Source organism: Gambusia affinis, linkage group LG04, assembly GCF_019740435.1.
Source record: "Gambusia affinis linkage group LG04, SWU_Gaff_1.0, whole genome shotgun sequence".
Classification (NCBI taxonomy): domain Eukaryota; kingdom Metazoa; phylum Chordata; class Actinopteri; order Cyprinodontiformes; family Poeciliidae; genus Gambusia; species Gambusia affinis.
Window position 1 is genome coordinate 16015137 of NC_057871.1, and position 17939 is coordinate 16033075.

The 17939-nt window shown below is 39.3% G+C and overlaps 1 protein-coding gene and 1 long non-coding RNA gene across 6 annotated transcripts; one reads left to right on the plus strand and one right to left on the minus strand.

Annotated features, from left to right (window-relative positions):
• Positions 1-7: 7 nt before the first annotated feature.
• LOC122829037 lies at positions 8-1749 on the plus strand. Its single transcript, XR_006370317.1, has 3 exons — positions 8-238; positions 348-483; positions 1616-1749. It is a non-coding gene; the product is annotated as an uncharacterized LOC122829037 (long non-coding RNA).
• On the minus strand, positions 689-13436 carry LOC122829036 (SWI/SNF-related matrix-associated actin-dependent regulator of chromatin subfamily E member 1-like). 5 transcript variants are annotated; one of them, XM_044113222.1, is made up of 11 exons: positions 13241-13436; positions 10872-10922; positions 10706-10749; positions 10318-10422; positions 7929-8009; positions 7475-7606; positions 7066-7237; positions 4312-4484; positions 4091-4192; positions 3437-3701; positions 689-1877 (listed from the first exon to the last, which is right to left on the minus strand). In XM_044113222.1, exons 2-11 carry the CDS (start codon positions 10876-10878, stop codon positions 1672-1674), a joined length of 1287 nt encoding a protein of 428 aa, XP_043969157.1. In that variant the 5' UTR covers positions 10879-10922; positions 13241-13436; the 3' UTR covers positions 689-1671. The 5 variants fall into 5 exon arrangements, with proteins under 5 accessions (XP_043969157.1, XP_043969159.1, XP_043969160.1 ...); XM_044113224.1 differs by having other exon boundaries at positions 10324-10422; positions 13241-13433; XM_044113225.1 differs by lacking the exon at positions 7475-7606 and having other exon boundaries at positions 13241-13433.
• Positions 13437-17939: the final 4503 nt, after the last annotated feature.

The following is a 17939-nucleotide window of genomic DNA, read 5'->3' on the forward strand; positions in this document are numbered from 1 at the left end:
ACATACCCTTTCCGTTTTCTTTAACGTTGTAGTGTTTTAGTTAATGTTGTAGTGGTTTTGTTAATGTTGTAGTGGTTTGCACCTCCACCGTATCAATCAGAGGTGCTTTTCTGACTGCATCTGGTGCAGAGTGAGGAGGGTGTACTCAATAGAGTAGCATTAGAGGACACTGGACAGGAGCTTCTGAAAACAATGGCGGACAACCAGCATCATGAAGACCAAGTAGCACGACAAACAGGTGACACAAAAAGTTGTGGAAAAATTTAAAGCAGGGTTAGTTTGTAAACCAGTACTCTAAGCTTAGAGTACTCATAGAGCACCACTCAATCCTTTATTTGAAAATGTAGGGAACATCTGCAAACCAGCCAAACAAGGCATGGCGATCAGCCTACAGTGAAAAGCTTGCCAATGAGAAATTGACCCAGAGGAGCAGCCAAGAGGAGTGTGGTAACTCCTGAGGAGCTGCAGAGATCCACAGCTCAGGTGGGAGAATCTGTTGACAAAATGACTTAAAAGTGTTTTTCGTGATAAAACAACAGGAAAAATGCCTCAGTTGAAAGAAATGCATTGTTGGAATAAATACATTTTTTGATATTCCAATTTACTGAGGTAGATCCACCCGAGGAGCTAAATTGTGTTTTAAATATATTACTAATTCAGACATGTTTCCAAAACAAAGAGACAGCTGTATTTCAGAGTAGAAAAGTTTATTTGTATAAATATGCAAAAATGAAATTCATCTTAAGACTGCATGTTAATAATGAGGGTTCTAACCGTTTTACAACATGAAAATTCACGTTTAAGCAAACCTCGTTACACCATGTACACATTAACTGGACATGTAAAAGATTCCTGCTAAAAACCGGCAATACTGATCAAAACAAACACATGTTCTAAGCATACTGCTTTTGATTTGATTGGCAGCCAGCAAACTTTAGAACACTTTAGCATTGTACAGCATCGATGATCAGATGATATATACTTAAAGACGAGCTGGACCTAGAGCACCCAATCCACAAGAATAATAAAAATGCTGATAATAAATAAAAGAGTAACTACTACTAAATGACTACAAACTCCTGAGACAATACTGTTACTGTAATACTGATACAGAGTAAACAAATATTCTCCTGCCAAGGAGATGGTCACTTAGCTCCACTCTTAAACGTTTTTTTTTTTTTTTGACCTGCAACATGCAAAACAATAGAAGCAACAATGGTATTACAACACAAAGAACAAAGTTAAACATAACACTGAGCAATTTTGTTTGTCTGCCAGACATAGTGCTAGAGATATGTTTCCATATGTGCTGATGAAGGGCTTGTGTGCACTCTTCCAAAGAAGCCGAAAATATAGTGCCTTCACATGGGCTTTTGTGGCAAAATGTAGCAGCCATTGATTTTAGACAAGGTAATCGCTTTGTCGACTTAGAGTGCAGATCTTTTATTATTATTATTACTATTAATATTATTATTGTATTCACTGTAATGTCTGCAAGTTTCAGGTTTATAACCTCAGCTGCAGCCTCAGGCTTGTTAACCAATCAGCCCGTCTGAACGCTGCTTTTTTTTACACTTTGACAACAAAGATGAGATTGTGCAATTTCTGTAATCAGAGAGTCAAACAGATGGAGTGGCAGCCCTGCGGTTTCCACCATGTTTGCCGCTGAGCTCAGTGGGCTGCCCTGGCCTTGCCGGGTCCCTCTGATGGCTCGCTGGTCGTGGCGTCTTCTGTCTGCGCAGAGGTGGTTTCTGAGCCTGTGTTGCTGTCGCTGGTTCCCTCCTCCATGGCTCCCTCTGGGACGCTCTCCTTGTCCTCTGACGCCCCCTCCTCACTGCCTGGATGGGCCTCCATCTCCTCTGAAGCTTTTTGCTTTACTGCATTAGAAAAATAAAATTAATTAAACTTACCTAATCAATATTTTTCAAGTTATTGCTTAAGTCACATCTCTTTGCTTACTTAAAAAAAAAAGCAGTTCTGCTCTACATGGAGATGGAAACTTCATTTAAATGGCTTTTTTTTTTCTATGTTGGCTACAGAAACTACTGAAAACAGTAACAGCAAATATTAATCTCCATACTTTGCTTCTTTCTGCTGCAAGTAGAGCTGAAACAATCAAATTAATTCCGATGAATCACCAGTTATCTTAGCAATCAAGATAACTAATACGTACTCAAATAAATTTCGTTTGCCAAAAGAACAACAGAAAAGCAATTAAGCCAAATCTGTCTAAAAAAAAAAAGATGCATTTTGCATTTAAGATAGAAAAAAACTTTTGTTTGTGAATATGTTCTTTCCAAAAAAAAACCTCAAGCGCCACAGTTTTAGCTTCACCTGGTTCAAATTCTGTAAAAACAAACAAAAACAGCATAAGCACTTTTTTTTGCTATCCAATCATTAATCAGTTAATCCAAAAAATAATTAACAAGCTGTTCACATGTTGATTTTAGAGGTATTTTTAAGCTGCAGCTGCATCCTAATCAAACACACAAAGGGAATTTCATTAGTTATTTCTTTTGTTGTATGTCTCATATTGTATAAAAAGTCTTCATTAAAACAATTGCAGAATGTGCCTTTTTTTATTCAATTAGTCAATTAATTCTCAGAATAATCGACAGATTAGTCAATAACTAAAATAATTATTAATTGCAGTCCTAAAACAGAGCGTTAATCAGTGACGCAGTCAAGACGTCAATAGAATCCTAACCATTTTTAACCAAACATGATGAAACCACAAACACATGGCAGAATGTGATCAGGTCAGATGATATCAAAATGTAATTTTTTGGTCTGTAAGCAATGTGTGACAGAAACCCAATACTTGATATCACCATGAACACACACAAAACCTGGTGGTGACAGCATCACCCTGTGGATGGTTTTGGTTATCCTAGAATAAAACCAGTTAAAAATGGAAAACTTGACACGAGGTTCAATCTCCAACAGGACAATGACCATAAACATACAGCCAGGGCTAAGAAGACACTTTGAACTAAGACAATTTCAGTCCCTACATGTGCAAAGCTGCTAGAGACAAACTGCAAAAGAAACTTTCAATTCATTATTGATTAGGGTATGAAATATTTAAGGCATTGAGTTTGCACTTCGCACCACTTTGTGTTGCTCGGTTGCATCAAATCCCAATAAAATGCATTGGGGTTTGTGGTTGTGATGTGAAAAAGTCTGAAATTGAAATAAATTCTTTTGGCAAAGGCACTGTGTGTCATTTCGTTCTGCTTAATGTTGTTAGGGAGTCTTGTTTTCAACTATGTGTTGAATGGAAAAGAAAACATTAGACTGAGACTCCTTTTCTACGGGTACTCCTTGAATGAGTCAGTTTGGTATCAGGGTCACACCGTCTCAACTGGGTCATCCATGAATTACTCACAAAGATGCATAAAGGCTGCGCACCACCACAGAAACCACCGCTGCTCACCTGGTGGATCTGCAGTATTCGACTCTGCGTCCTCTCCGTCCTTGCTGCTGCTGTCACTGTGAGAGTTCTGCTGGGACTTTTTGCCATGCGTAGCACAAACATGTTTTTCCTCCTCTGCCAAGACGCAGGTGGGCGGCGCCTCTCTCGCCCCTCTGTCCCCTGCATCCTTCTCGCGTTCTGCCATCCGTTTACGTGCTGCCTCTTCTGCTGCAGCGATCTCCGCAGAGATCTTCTCCATGTCCACTTCCACCTTCATGCAGCACAACTGGACAAAAAAATAAATAAATAAATCATGTATGAGAAACGTGTTTGCCGTTGCATGTGGACGCCCTGCACAAAGAAACTGTTTACAACAAGATAAATGAAAGTTTAATCTGGGTAACTAAAACTTGTGTTGCTGCGTGTTGTTTTATCTTTATAGGATAAATGGCGCCACCTGTTGTAAAAGCCAAATGCTGCAGTCAGGACTAATATAGGGCCCTCAAATAATAAATGACAGGAACAACATTATGAGGACATGTGGATGGAGTTAGCCCCAGCTGTGGGCTGCAGGACAGACTGAGACTGGCGCAGGGCCCAAGCTGCATGCGGCATGCAAACTGAAGCTTGCGTGCAAGTAAGCAATGACCTGATTTAATGTAAAAGATGCCATACCCTTTTGAGCTCATTGTTGAATGACTCCGTGGCTTCAATGAATTTTCTTTTCTTGTCCTGGTGGCGGTCTTCAATCTGAAGCAACTCTGCCTCCAATTTTCTCTGCGAAAGCAGGACATCCAGGCGCCACAGTTAAAAAAAATAAATAAATAATGAGTCAATGAAAGCGAAGCTGTCGCAGGCAGAACCCAGAGTTGTGCGAGACTGCAGTTTGAGCTCACCTGATGCACCATTAGCGACTGGACCTGGCGTTTGAGGACCTGCATGCGGGCGGTGGTGACGACGGACCGCACATCTGGGACGACGCTCTCGCTCAGGATCTCGCTGATCAGGCGGTGGTTGCGCTGGAAACGAGCAGCAGCTGTGTGTTTCACAGAAAAGCCGTCGTCGTAGTCTGGAGACAACAAAACACATTGGGTTGCTGGAGTTGCCGCGGGAAATACAGGTCGATCTGTAACAGCGGCCCAGGAAATTACTGAAAGTACACTGACAGCATGATGCTAGAGCTACTGTGTCCAAACAGAAGGCGGATTTTGCTCGGTATTTGTAGCGTTTTAGCTGAGAACATGGTCTTCTGCAATTCCCACGATGTGGGGAAAAAACACCCTGAAAATAAATGGGCCTTTACTGCAGTAGAAAAACCCACATTAAAATGCTAAAAAGAAAAATCCCAACCTTTTAATTGGAGCATCTCCAAAGACTTCTTTTATATTATCTTCCTTCTAGCTTTTTTCCACAAGTGTTTAATATGATATATATACAGTATATCCTTATATTGTTTTCTTCTTATGTTTTTTTTGATGTGAGATTTTGCTACTGCAAGAAAAACATAAGGTTTCTGAACATTCATTGGGCAATCCCAGTAAATGTATATGCTGTAATATAAAAATAGTTTAAAGGAAATTGACGTACTATTGTTGCTGGAGTAGGACAAGGAGTTAATTATGGGTCACTGTGTGAAGACAAATGTTTAAGATATGCTCTGTAGTTTTAATTTATCAGCAGCTGTTCTTTAGCAGTCCTTAGATCACAAGCTAGCAGTCTGAACAATTAAGGCACATGATTATTTATGAAAATCCCTAATAACCCATTGACATAATTACATATTTAATCTAAACACAAATTAAACAACTTAAATAGATTTTTTTTTTTTTTTTTTTTAGCTTTGGCTCGTGAGTCAAATGCATTTGTAGCTCACTTAATGCCCTTCCCGGTACACAGTAAGCTTTCTAATAGTTTTTGGCATTTGCTTTGACTAATTATGAAACCTTGTTTTTAAGCCAAACCTCTTAACATACACTACCTGAACATGCAATTACAAGTCAGAGAGTTTGTTTCAGGAGCAGAACTTTCTCCGTTTTAGGGGAAAAGACTGAACATCTGGCGTTCATTGCTTCTATATGTCATGTTTTGATGCAACATGAAGCATAAAATATCCATGCTGAGAGACAAATGGCACAACAAAGGAAAGGCTTTCACTGTATTTGTCAAGGCAAGCACAAATAATGGCCAAGATGAAAAAGCAGTGAATGAATGTAATGAACACTATGCACTTTAAATCAATCAAGAAAAATCCTCAGATTTGTGACACTTTAAGGCCTAAACTGATTACATTTGTGGCTTTGAAAATCTTCTCAGTGGAACCACTAAATTATGGTAATTACTGGTATTTTAACGACTGAACAAATTTCCAAGTTAATAATACTTAATTGAAGCGTACTCTGCATGTATATAAATGTTACAACACCGCTGAGCATCATCATATTATATAACTGATGCGCTGATTGCTTTGGATTTTGAAGGCCTTAATTACGCACTGTGTCGTAGCTTTGTTTGGTTCACTAGTAACCGCCCAATGTAGCTGCTGCTGCTGCTGCTGTGCAACAACGGTGCAAATTTGAACAACAAAGTAGAAATGAGTCGCATATGCCAAGATGAAAACTTCAAAGAGCACATATAGGAGCTCTCCCACCACAACAGGAAACATTCAAGAGGGGTGACAGATTCTTAAGGTATCGTGTGGGAATTACGCTTTTCTCTGGTTCACAAATTCAGCAGAGGTACATCTCGATAAAGCGTGGGAAACTCATTCAACATCATCCCTCATCATGTCCTCATCCCCCCCCCGCACCCCCCACCTCAGCCTGCTGGAAGCGTTCAAGGTGTTAATAAAAACAAAAACATTTAAATGTCTGGGATTAATGATTAAGTTACACCCAAGACAAAGCTACAAAACAACAGTTTACCTGGCTGCCTGTGGGAGCTTTTGAAAAGTTACAACCTGTTTTGATGGTTAAAGTAAAAAAAAAAAAAAAAGAAAAAAAAGGAGAGAGAGAGAGAAGTTGTTTATAGAAAGAGATTAGGAGAGGATTATCATAAAGGGTTTTATTAATAAAACATAATCCGTGACTATGTTACCACCCGGAGAGCTAAACCTTGTTTAATTATTGCCATACGTGCAGCTTGTTCAGTACGTTACCCGCTGGGATGTCGACTTTAACTATTTTTATGGTCTGGGGTGTTTCTAAATAGCAGCTGTTTTATCTGTAGTTTTCCTGCACATCATTAACTTCTACTGTAACCCAGCCCGACCCCAGACAAGCATCATTTCCTGGAGGTGGGTGTAACTCAAATGTCATATGCTGTCTAAATCTGTGTGTGTGTGTGTATCAGACTTTATGACAACAGACAAAAGAATGTAAATTTGGTAATCATGTCTAAACCGAGCTCAAGAATGTAAACGCTGGTGCACAACTAAAACAAAATTTGTCTTCATTTGCAACTTGAAGGAAAAAACATTTCATTTCAAAGGTAGAATTACATAAACTGAGGATGGATGTAGCAGCGTAGGAGGAGGGAAAGAGACTTTCAGGGAGTGGAGGCTTGTAAATCTGTGTGGTCGGGCTGCAATAATTACAGCTCTGTCACCGTGCCCTAAACCTCGGGAAACAAAGCATTTAAGTGAGTGGCCTTACCGTCTGGATCCTCTGCTGGCTGGATGCTCATATAAGGCTCGCCCTTGTCCAGTCTGGACTGCCTCTGGCGACTCTCCTCCTCCAGAGCGGCCTCGGCCCGGCTTTTTGCGTTGACATACGCCAGGTAAGCTGGTGAGTTGTGATAGGCCTTCATGCTCTCGTTATACTCAATCTACAGCGGAAAAGATGACAGGAATGACACCGGAAAAGCAAAAACACAACAACAACAAGAAGCAAGCAGACTCAACATGTGGTTGGTTGTTTCAATCAGCAAAGAATAAACAAGAAAAAAGGTTTTACTCGTGACTGGTAGAAAGAAGGAGCGATGTCTGGGTGACCCACAGCCTTTGGGGACACAGCTAATTGTCACCCACCAACCCCGTAAACACCCCTCTGTAAAACAACCAACCTTCTCTGCTTCGTAGTCATTCAAATAATCCTGTTTCTCCTCATCAGTGAGGTCCCTCCACATTCCACCGATTATCTTCCCAATTTCCCATAGCTTCAGATCAGGATTGGAGGCTTTTACTTGATCCCAAACCTGGTGATGAGAACCAGACATGGGTGTGGGGTTGGGTTGGGTTGGAGGGGCTATAGGTGGTTATCTCTTTGCAGAGAGGTCACAAACCAGAGGAGGCCGTGTGCTTTAAGTTCCAGATCCAAAGCGGATAAATCCCACTAGGATGTTGACACTCCTACCTAATCTCTGGCTTCACATCTTACCTTGCTTAACAACTTTAAACATCTGAAACAAAGGTGCATCTAACTGAGTTTACAGGATATCTAAAGAAAATAAAATGAGCCTGTCAGTAGCACACACAACGATGATTTTAAAAAATTGCGATTTTAAAGAGTGTACACACCTTCCGACTGTATCTCATGTAGGGCATCAGCGGCTTGTCAGGTGGTTTTGGGGGCTTTGGGATGTTTATTCCAGAGGAATTCTTGTAAAACAGAAACAAAGAGCGATTTTGAGTTATTCCAGCTTTTTTTTTCAAAAACGAGGCAAAGTATTCACACATTACTCGTATCTCTGAACCAGACTTCAACAGAATGCCAGTGACCAGAGATTTTCCAGATTTGTCATGCACTAAAATGTCCCTCTGCTACCTACTGCTGACCAGCTGGCTGTAATGAGGCGACTACACTTTTGCCATATTTACAAGGAGACCTGGAAAATGTTAAATCAACTTCCAAACTTTTCCAGACTGTGTATAATCCCCTGGATGTATACCCTAACAACCTAATGTAATCCATTTTTGACCATTTTGTGAATAACAACCTCAACAATTATCCTCTAAAGCTTTGATGATTCTCCTATTGTTACTGAAAATATAAAACGTCAAAACATTTTTAGAATTATCCTGCAGAAACTTAAAACAGAGAAGAATGGAGCAAATGTGAGGCGCGGGCTTTATTAAACCCACATGTGACGCAGAAAGAGCAACGTAGTTTTGACAGTCCAACCTTGACACCAGCAGATTGTTATTTCACGTTGGCCTCAGTGCGTGACTCACAACAAGGATGAACCTCGCAGAGAAGTCTGCGCCATCTGTATTTAGTTTAACTTTAGATCAACTGTAAGGAGGAGCTTGCTGAAAATTAGGTGGAAAGGTAACAACTTTTGGGGGAAAAAAACACAACTCCAGATAACTATTTTCTTACAGGTTCTTAGACTTAGCGATGTATCCTCTCTGATAGAACAACGGCTGGATGAAAAAGTAGTGATTGCAGTTTGAAGCAAAACTAAAGTTTATTTGGTAGCTCACAGCTTATATGCAAGATCTCCAAAGAGTCTCTCGACACAGAAGGGGCCTTAAAAACTGTAAATTTGTCATTAGAAACTGTGCTGCTGTGCTGAATTGCTGCCGTGTTTTCACCCAAGTGTCATATTTAATTTAGAGCTCAGAAAATTGTGTCATTTGGCGCGAAAACGTCTGGAAAAGTGCCCCGATATGACTTCTGCTGTGAGTTTCGCCTTGTAAATTTATTGAAAAAAATGCAGCGACATCTCTGACAGACGAGGACACTAAAAATCTAACCATTCAGAGATCTTTCACAGTATAATCGTTTTTGACTATTTGTTGAATTTACTTCAAAAGATTAAAACATTGCTGTGAGATTTTAAAAAAAATTGTTTTTTGATGCAGTTTGCGCTGCAAGATCAATGAATCTTGCGGATTCAATCATTGTAATGATTGAATTTTTTCACATATTTGATGCCTTTATTGTTTTGTTTATCATTACAAAAAGAGGAATTAGTAAGAATTTCATTAGAAGAAACATAATATGAAGTGATAATCATTCCCAGATGCATCCTTATACATGGGCTGGTTACTAGTATAAAAACTGCTAAATTATTCTGTCATACTAATTCAATTATAATGAGATGCCTAAGACCTATATTTTCACTGGCTGTAGGGTGGCTCCGTTAACCCTGTTGCTGCACACTATCCATCAGCTGCCTGAAATAAACTCACTGCAAAAACTGAGGTACCATAGTATATGCAAAATAATTTTATACTGGCCCATGCCTATTAATGAGATTTTGTTACAACTTTAGTGAACATCACTTAATCCGTTCAATTAAGTTTTCTTATAATTCATAACAATGTCGCCTCGGGGCACTTTTAGAAGACATGCGCATCTTTAACCGTTGAAGACTGTGCGGAAATCAGGGAACTGGGCTGTTTATGAGAAACTTTAAAAAAAAAATCTAATTTAAGATGAGATTAGCCCATAGCGAGACATAATGCCATTATCAGAGTCAGCCAACCACCGGTTGCATGCAGTGACTAAATTATTGCTCAGCAGCCAGAGCCATGTTGAGCAGCAAGTCTGCAATGCCATGGCAACACTGAAGGCATGGGTTATTTAAGATGGCTGTCAGAAATGCAGAATCAGAAAGGAAAGTGGGATCTGAATGGACACAGATGGACTGTTTCACTGCAGGTTTGACCGTGGAATGACGCATATTTCCAGTTCAGAAATGAAATAAGGCAGACATCTCACACAAATTACCCAGCAGCATTTTACTTTCGAGGAGATGTGTAAAAAAAAAAAATCTTTCCTTCTCATTGGAACAGAACAAAACCAAAATGCTGAGATTATAATGATGTTTGTAAAGTCTTCTGCATTCTTTGGTTTAAGTACTAATCAAAGTTTCACTGGAAAATAACTGATGACAGGTATGAGCTTAGCAATAGATTAATATACCGAGTCACAATGTTTTTACTTGGTTCAAATTCATACCGTTACCCGACTGTTGCTGCTTTGGCTCCCTCCCAGTCTGTAGTTGTTGTAGGCCAGATGACTGTATGGGTTGTACCCCACAAACCCGGGTGTGTTGGGCATTTGCTGATGGAAACAAATAAGACATAAACATGAATGAGAAATGACATAACACAGGCAGTGGGAGGATTTAACACACACAAAAAAAGCCCATTACATAAAAAAAAGAAATGAAAGAAGCTATTTTATGGAGATTTGGGGGCCTAAGTAAGCAGAAAAGATGCAAAACAAACTTTCATTAATGCTACAAGAAAATCAATTTCCAGAAAAAGACATTTATCATTAAATGTGTGTTTAAAGATGTAACTTTACCATGTGGTACTCATACTAGAGCAACTTGTATACTTACAGTCGTTGGGGCAGGAGGAGGCGGGGGGGCATAGGAGGGTCTCTCTGTTGTAAATTTAAAAAATAAATAAAAACCAGAAAAGGCTGAATAATTAGGACACTTTAGTGATTCCATATTGTCTCGTAAAGGTTCTCTCTATCAGTCACAATTATTTCTAACTACTTACTAGACATTTTTGCAGCGAGACGGTGGTTTCAGTCAATTCCAGTCATTGAATCTGAAATGTGCAAGTTTGACATCATGACAACAATTTATATTGCACAGATGATGCGACATAAGATAGTGATATTTGTTTATTTTAAAAAAAGGCACAAAATAGTTACATTTATGCTGGGTTATTAAGACACAGACATTACTCTAAATTTCAACATCAAAGCACTTTTTTTTTTCTTTAAGCAATTTCAGACAAAGCAATGCCAGGTCGGGAAAAATGTTACCAACAAGAACTACTAACCTGCAACCTTTAGATGAATCCCTTTGGCAACATACACAAATCAATGACTGAATGCCCTCATTAAATCAAAATCAAATCAAATCAAATTTTATTTGTGTAGCACATTTCAGCAGCAAGGCATTTCAAAGTGCTTTACATCATAACAAACACAGAAACACAATGCAACACAGAATCAACAATCAAAACACGACATTAAGTCAAGTACCTTCAATAAATTTGTAATTGATTACATTTCAAATACAATCCTAAACAGGTGGGTTTTTAGTCGAGATTTAAAAGAAGTCAGTGTTTCAGCTGTTTTACAGTTTTCTGGAAGTTTTTTCCTGATCTGTAGTGCATAGATCCTAAATGCCACTTCTCATTTGGTTCTGGTTCTGGGGATGCAGAGCAGACCAGAACCAGAAGACCTGGGAGGTCTGGAAGGTTGATACAACAGCAGCAGGTCTTTGTGGTGCCAAACCATTCAGTGATTTATAAACTAGCAACAGTATTTTAAAGTCTATTCTTTGAGCTACAGGGAGCCAGTGTAGGAACTTTAAATCTGGTGTTATGTGCTCTATCTTCCTGGTTTTAGTGAGAACGCGAGCAGCAGCATTCTGGATCAGCTGCAGCTGTTTGATTGATTTGATGTACAGACCTGTGAAGACACTGTTGCAATAATCAATGCGACTGAAGATAAACACATGGATGAGTTTCTCTAGATCTGGCTATATCCTGTACTGTCTCAAGTAAAACAAAATCACAAAAAAAAGTTTCGGTTTTCCTGCTACTTTCAAATAATGATTCAAGCTACCGTGTTCTAACTTTAATCTTCTAGCCAATACAATAAATTCCTTCCTCTTTCCAGTATGTGTAACAGTTTGCTTAACTCATGGAATCAGAATGTCATTAATGAGGAAATTCAAGCATGTTGGAAAAGGGATGCAACAAAAGCTGGACTTAGGTATCCCTGAGCCACATTCTCCAGGAAATATTCCTACTAAAACAGATTTTTCTTTTTTTACACGAGTGACTCACAACGTTTGATTACTTCTGTAATGGTCTGTTTAAGTTTGCTCATATTAGTAAAGCAGGTTGTTGTTGTTTTTAAAAAGAGAAATCAGAACAAGCTAATATTGGTAACATCAAGTTTTACGAAAGAAAAAAATTGATTGGAAACTGGCCACAACATTCTGATTAGTCCATCTTATAGTATCAGTGACGTGATTTGTAAGGGATATAAGTCAAAGCAGTTGTTTATTATTTCTCTTCCATACAGTCTGGGTTTAGATAATTCAGTATCACAATACCACTATGTGAGTATATGGTCCATTCGTGTCTAAGCACATTTCTGTAGGAGACCTAATGAATGTGTCCTAATATCTTAAATTTGGGTGACTTTTAGTATTTAATAGGTTCTATATGCCACCCTAAAATAAACAAGCAAAACCCCACCAAGACATGGTTAGAAGTAAGGATTCATTTAGTGTTCATTACATTTAAAGAAACTGAAATTGTGATGATTAATTGGTTTTGGGGTGACCATCTCCCCCATCCCAAATTTAGGATCCCCCACCTCCTAATCCGTCAAAAGAAACGCTACGCCCCTGTGCTAGTGAATCAGCGTTACTGACAGCGTAACATCGTCTCGGACTTAAATGTTTAAATTGTGAATGTATTGGAATGCTTGTTATTGTGCAACAGTTTAATGTTGACTGGTTTTCATTGTTCTCAAAACGGACTAGCTGGGAGTTAGCTATCACGCTAATGTTAGCCAGTAACCGACAACAGCTAATGAAGGAATTTCTAGTTCGCTACTCTAAAACAAACGCTGACTACATGTTCATTGAGGGGCTGCTTTATTATGCATACCTTGGATTTATTGTGATTATAATTGTGCCACGTTTAATAAAGCTAATCAACTAACATTAGCGCTAACTAGCTAATAGGTTAGCCACCTCAATGAAAAGAAAAGAACACCTCCAGACACGGTAACAGCATGCAGCGTCAAGTCGAACCGTCCACAGACACGTAAACTAACTCAGATTCAAGTGGAGGCAAAAATAATGCCAGCCTGCTGCAATGACAGCCGGACAACTCACCACTACAACCTTCAGCCCCCCACCACTATGTTGTGGGTTTCACGGAGGGGGCTAACCATCTAGCTGAGAAGGGAAAGAAAACATCCCCCACAATAAACGAATGAAATGGGGTCCTCTCCTATGATTGCTGCAGAATCCTCCAGAATGCACCCCCACCCTAGCTCTCTCGTGAGAACACCCGAGCCTCGGCTCGACGATTATGGCAATCGCCCTAAACTCATAGTATTGCAGCTCTCTCTCATTAATGTTTCTGCTAATAGGCATATTTTCTTCTTGGACATAGCCTTTCAGTCAAAACATTAAGGAATGTATCGATAGTTTGTTTGTTAGACTATTTGTCTTGTGATTTCTGCATAGACAACCATATTCTGCAACAGCCATATTCATGTTCCAGTGTATCTAAATACATTGAAAGTCGCTGAGAAAGTTCATTTATGTTTTTACCTTTTTAAAATTTCTTGTGAAGAGTCTGTTGCAGTAGTATTACAGCTAATTAAAACCTTGCAGTCATGCTTTCTAACAATTAGAATTAAAGTTTAATGAAGAAAAGACTGTAGCAAAGATATGTCAACCTTCTAATATGTACATAAACTTTATAATTAGTAGGTCCAGGGCCCTTTGGCACAATTTATTGCATTAATGCAGTGTTGCAAGAAGGGGTGGGTAACAATATAAATTCATCTTGGCATTCCAATTAATTTCTTTACAAATCAATAACGGATTTGGAAAGAAATCCGTTATTGATTTCAATATTGAACCAAATCAATAGTGAATAAAATTGTGATCCAAAGAACTGAATGGAGTTTTGAGATTCTTAACAACACCCAGCCTTCGTTTGCATGGAAGTCCTGTTGCTTTAATAGTGACCTCGTCTGTCTCTGTTGTTGAGTCCACTGCTCATGTTCCTTTGACCTGACTCCATTGTTTCTCTATGGGGGTATATATGTGTCGTGATATATTGGTCTATTATATCACGACAATTAAATCAAATATTGTTATTTTTGGGAGTGTGGGCAGGTTGACAACACCAGCTGGAAAATTAAATCACCATCTCCCCAAAGCTTGTCTGCAGTATGAAGTTGCTTATAATTTCCTGGTAGAGTCCTTTGCTAACTTTGAACTTGATAAAACACAGCTGACCACCAGTCCATTCTTAAGCAGCTTGATTTTTCTGCCTCTGCATTCTGCAACAAGCCCTGTCTTTTTTCTCTTTACCTCAGGTAAGACGCTTCTAACATGATCTGGTTCAGGTTTGGTTTAACCCAAGGAATGCTGGTTTAATAACCAATGTCCTGGACACATCTTGGACACCATATAAATAAAGTCCTGACCAAATTCCTGTCCTCATAACATCATACTGCCTCCACCATGTTTTATTATGGGAATATTGTGCTTGATTATTTGCTTTAAACAAATAAGAGTTCTTCAGTGGAAATTGAAAGAAGCAAACAATGCTTTAAACTGAAGTGGTTTAAAAATATGCAAACATAGTTGGATACTCTGCATATTTCTTGAGTCTTTCCTTTTTAAAAATATTTTTGAAGTATATCTAAGTCAATAGCTGTTTGACTGTGCCAACATTTTGAGGAAATTTCCTTCAGCAGTTTACTGGAGTGCTCTGATTATCTGCAGGCAATTGCCCCAGTTAAATGAGCTTGATGCACCTATGCGTCTGTGTGGTGACTCTCGAAACTGTGCCTCCAGCTGCCGTTCGATTGACCTTTGTTTTGCAATTCTTGCCCGTCCCCGTTGATTGTGCAAGTTTTTCTATCACATTTTGCTTCCACCAAACTTTCCATTAGTGTCCTTAAATAAAATACTCTTGGAACAGCTAGCTTCTTTAGCAATGTCCCTTTGTAACTTGCCCTCTCTATGCAAGGTTTTCCATGACTCACACTGTCTGCTGGAAAATTGTCCAGTCAGCAGTCTTCACCATGATTGCGTAAGCTATAAAACGGCCATGACATAACCTTTTTTGATTGAGGCTTTTTTTAATTGTTCTAATGCGATACTTAATGTTTTTACAAGCTAAATATTTCATGTCAATCGAGCCATAATTGCAAGAATACAAGAAATAACCCGTTAAACATTTCACACTGTTCGCAATTAATTTGTATACTGTATAAGTTTCCCTTTTTGAGGTGAATTTCTGAATGAACTATTCATTGATGTTCTCTCTTACTGAGATGCACCTGAACACAATTACTTGTGTCAGCATATTAGGCATGACATTATGGATGCTTCACAGGCCATAAGCTTTTGAGACCTATTTGCTGCTCCCTTGTTGCTACAACTGAAATACTTTGCATTCTTGTTCGCATTGTGTGAGAGCTGCCCAGGTCAACAGTTGTAGTTATGTGTTGCCTAAAAATAACAGTCCTAAGCCCGCAGGATTTACCCTATATCTCAGTCCGTTCAACCTGAATAGCACTTGTTTGGTACTTGTTTAATTGACTGTGTTCATAATGACCCCATTTCTTTCTGTTTACTCTGCACACCTACAAGAGTTCCTTTTAATTCTGCTTGACCTGCACCCTAATGATGCTGATGTGATTTTCTCTCCAGGTGTGGTGCTCAGAGAACTGCGTGCCTTTCGCACGCAGCTAAAGCCACAGTAGGAATGTCCGGGCCTTGTACAGTATACTGTCAAACACCTGCAGCGAAGTACATCTGGAGGTGGGGGAGGAGGTCACATGCTTCCTATAAGCTAAGCACACTAGTTCTCATAATGGGCCTCCTGGGCTCAGCTGTGGGATTGTGGATGCCCAGGGGCAGAACTGGGGCTGTGACATTTTGAACCAGGCCGATGGAGATGTTGCCCCAAAGCAGTTTCAGGCCCTGTTCTTAAGCCCATAGAGCTCTCCAAAATAGACTCAGGCAGTGGAACTAAGCAGACTTGAAAGTTTACTCTGGTAGTGGATGGCGGAGGGATATTTTTAGAAGCTGCTACCCTCAGATTATTGTCAGGTGTCTTTAAAGAGCTCTTCCTTCCATTGGTGCCTTGAGTAGTATCAGCAGCCTGTCTGTTTAATTGACTTTCACATTGGATTCGGGGTGATCCAAGGTTATCAAGGCAGGAAAAAAGAATATGTAAGACGATTAAATAATCAGAAGTGTAGTAACTAGTTATGTTTTAGTATGTTGAAGCAGTGCTGCTCCTGCTTGAGTATAATTTTTGGTACTCTACCCATCTCTGGAAATGATTCTTCTTTTATGCTTACCTTTATACATTTTTGAAAAGTTCAGAAGTTCTCTGTAAATGCTTTTTCTCACTTTTGATCAAGAGACAAAAGCTTGACCATTTTTTATCACTGATGTGAAAAAAGTAAGAGAACTCTTCCACATGTTGCTTATCATAACAATAGATGCCTGAGACGTGCATGCAGGAACAGACCCTATCTGGCACCTGGAAGCTTTTATTCAAAGGGGGTTTTTTCTGCTTCTTTTTGGCACAGAATCTTATATCTGCTTCATGTTAATTTAGACATCAAAAATGAAGAATGCTCCTTTAACTTCTCTAACAGTTTACATGTGAAATTTTTTTTAACATCATACATCTAACCTTTAAGATATAATAGAATCTCTGTCTGTCCAACCATCCTCACTGAATGATCGTGCCACCACCATGGTAATTAAATTTAATTAAATTAAAAAATATTGTATTTATCCACATGAGAAACTAAATCTTGTTGCCACTCATATTGTCTAAGGACCTTCAAAGTGTTGTTTAAATGCTGTTGCTGTGAGCAAGAATGATTTCCAGGAGCAGTCAGTCTTGCAACAATCCTGAAGAGGCCTCTGACAGAAGACTACTGTATGACAGTCTTATGGCTATCATGAGAAGCTAACAGCTCCATATCTGGGCTGCATAGATAATATTCCCATGGTTACATGTTCCAGATAACACCATCAGCTACTAATCCACCTCCTTTGCTTTTGCCTCTCCTCTTTAAAGCTGTTTGGCTGCTTTCTTAGAAAGCTGGGCAGAGAGATGTTGGAGTTGAGCATATGATCCCTCGTTATTATGATTGATAGAAGAGATGGTTTGAACTTTGCCCTTCTTCTCCGCTCGTTAGCGTGTTGAGATGGTGTAGTCATAATGATGTTTTACTTCTTGCCACTTTCTCAAAAATGCCAGATTTGTTTTGTGGACAACTAATCCTTGTCTTGTCCACAGATTATTCCACCTGTGCTGTGGATTTCTGTAGCTCCTCTAGAGTTACCATGGGCAATTTGGCTGCTTCAGTGATTAATTCTCTGCTTTGACAGCTTGTCAGTTTAGGTCAAGGGTCTCCAACATTACTCCCCAAGATCTACTTTCCTGCAAGCTTTAGATCCATTTCTGTCAGACTCAGGTGTGATATGATTACTCCCTTACTTGCAAAATCAAGAAATCACTTAAGTTGAACCTGCCTGACAACAGGAGGTTATCTAAAAGATTTCAAAAATCAACATGCAGACTGAACGATATTTGGAAACAGAAGAAAAGCAAAGTCTTTGACTTTTGTCTATCTGGACTGAGTTACAAAGACATTTCTAAGGCATTGGGACTCCAGTGAACCACAGTGGGAGTAATTATCCACAAATAGAGAAAACTTCAAACAGTGGTGAACCTTCCCAGGAATGAGTGGTGTGTCAGAAGCTCATCAATGACTCATCTGGGAGGAAACAGAAAACCTCACAACATTTAAACCACCGT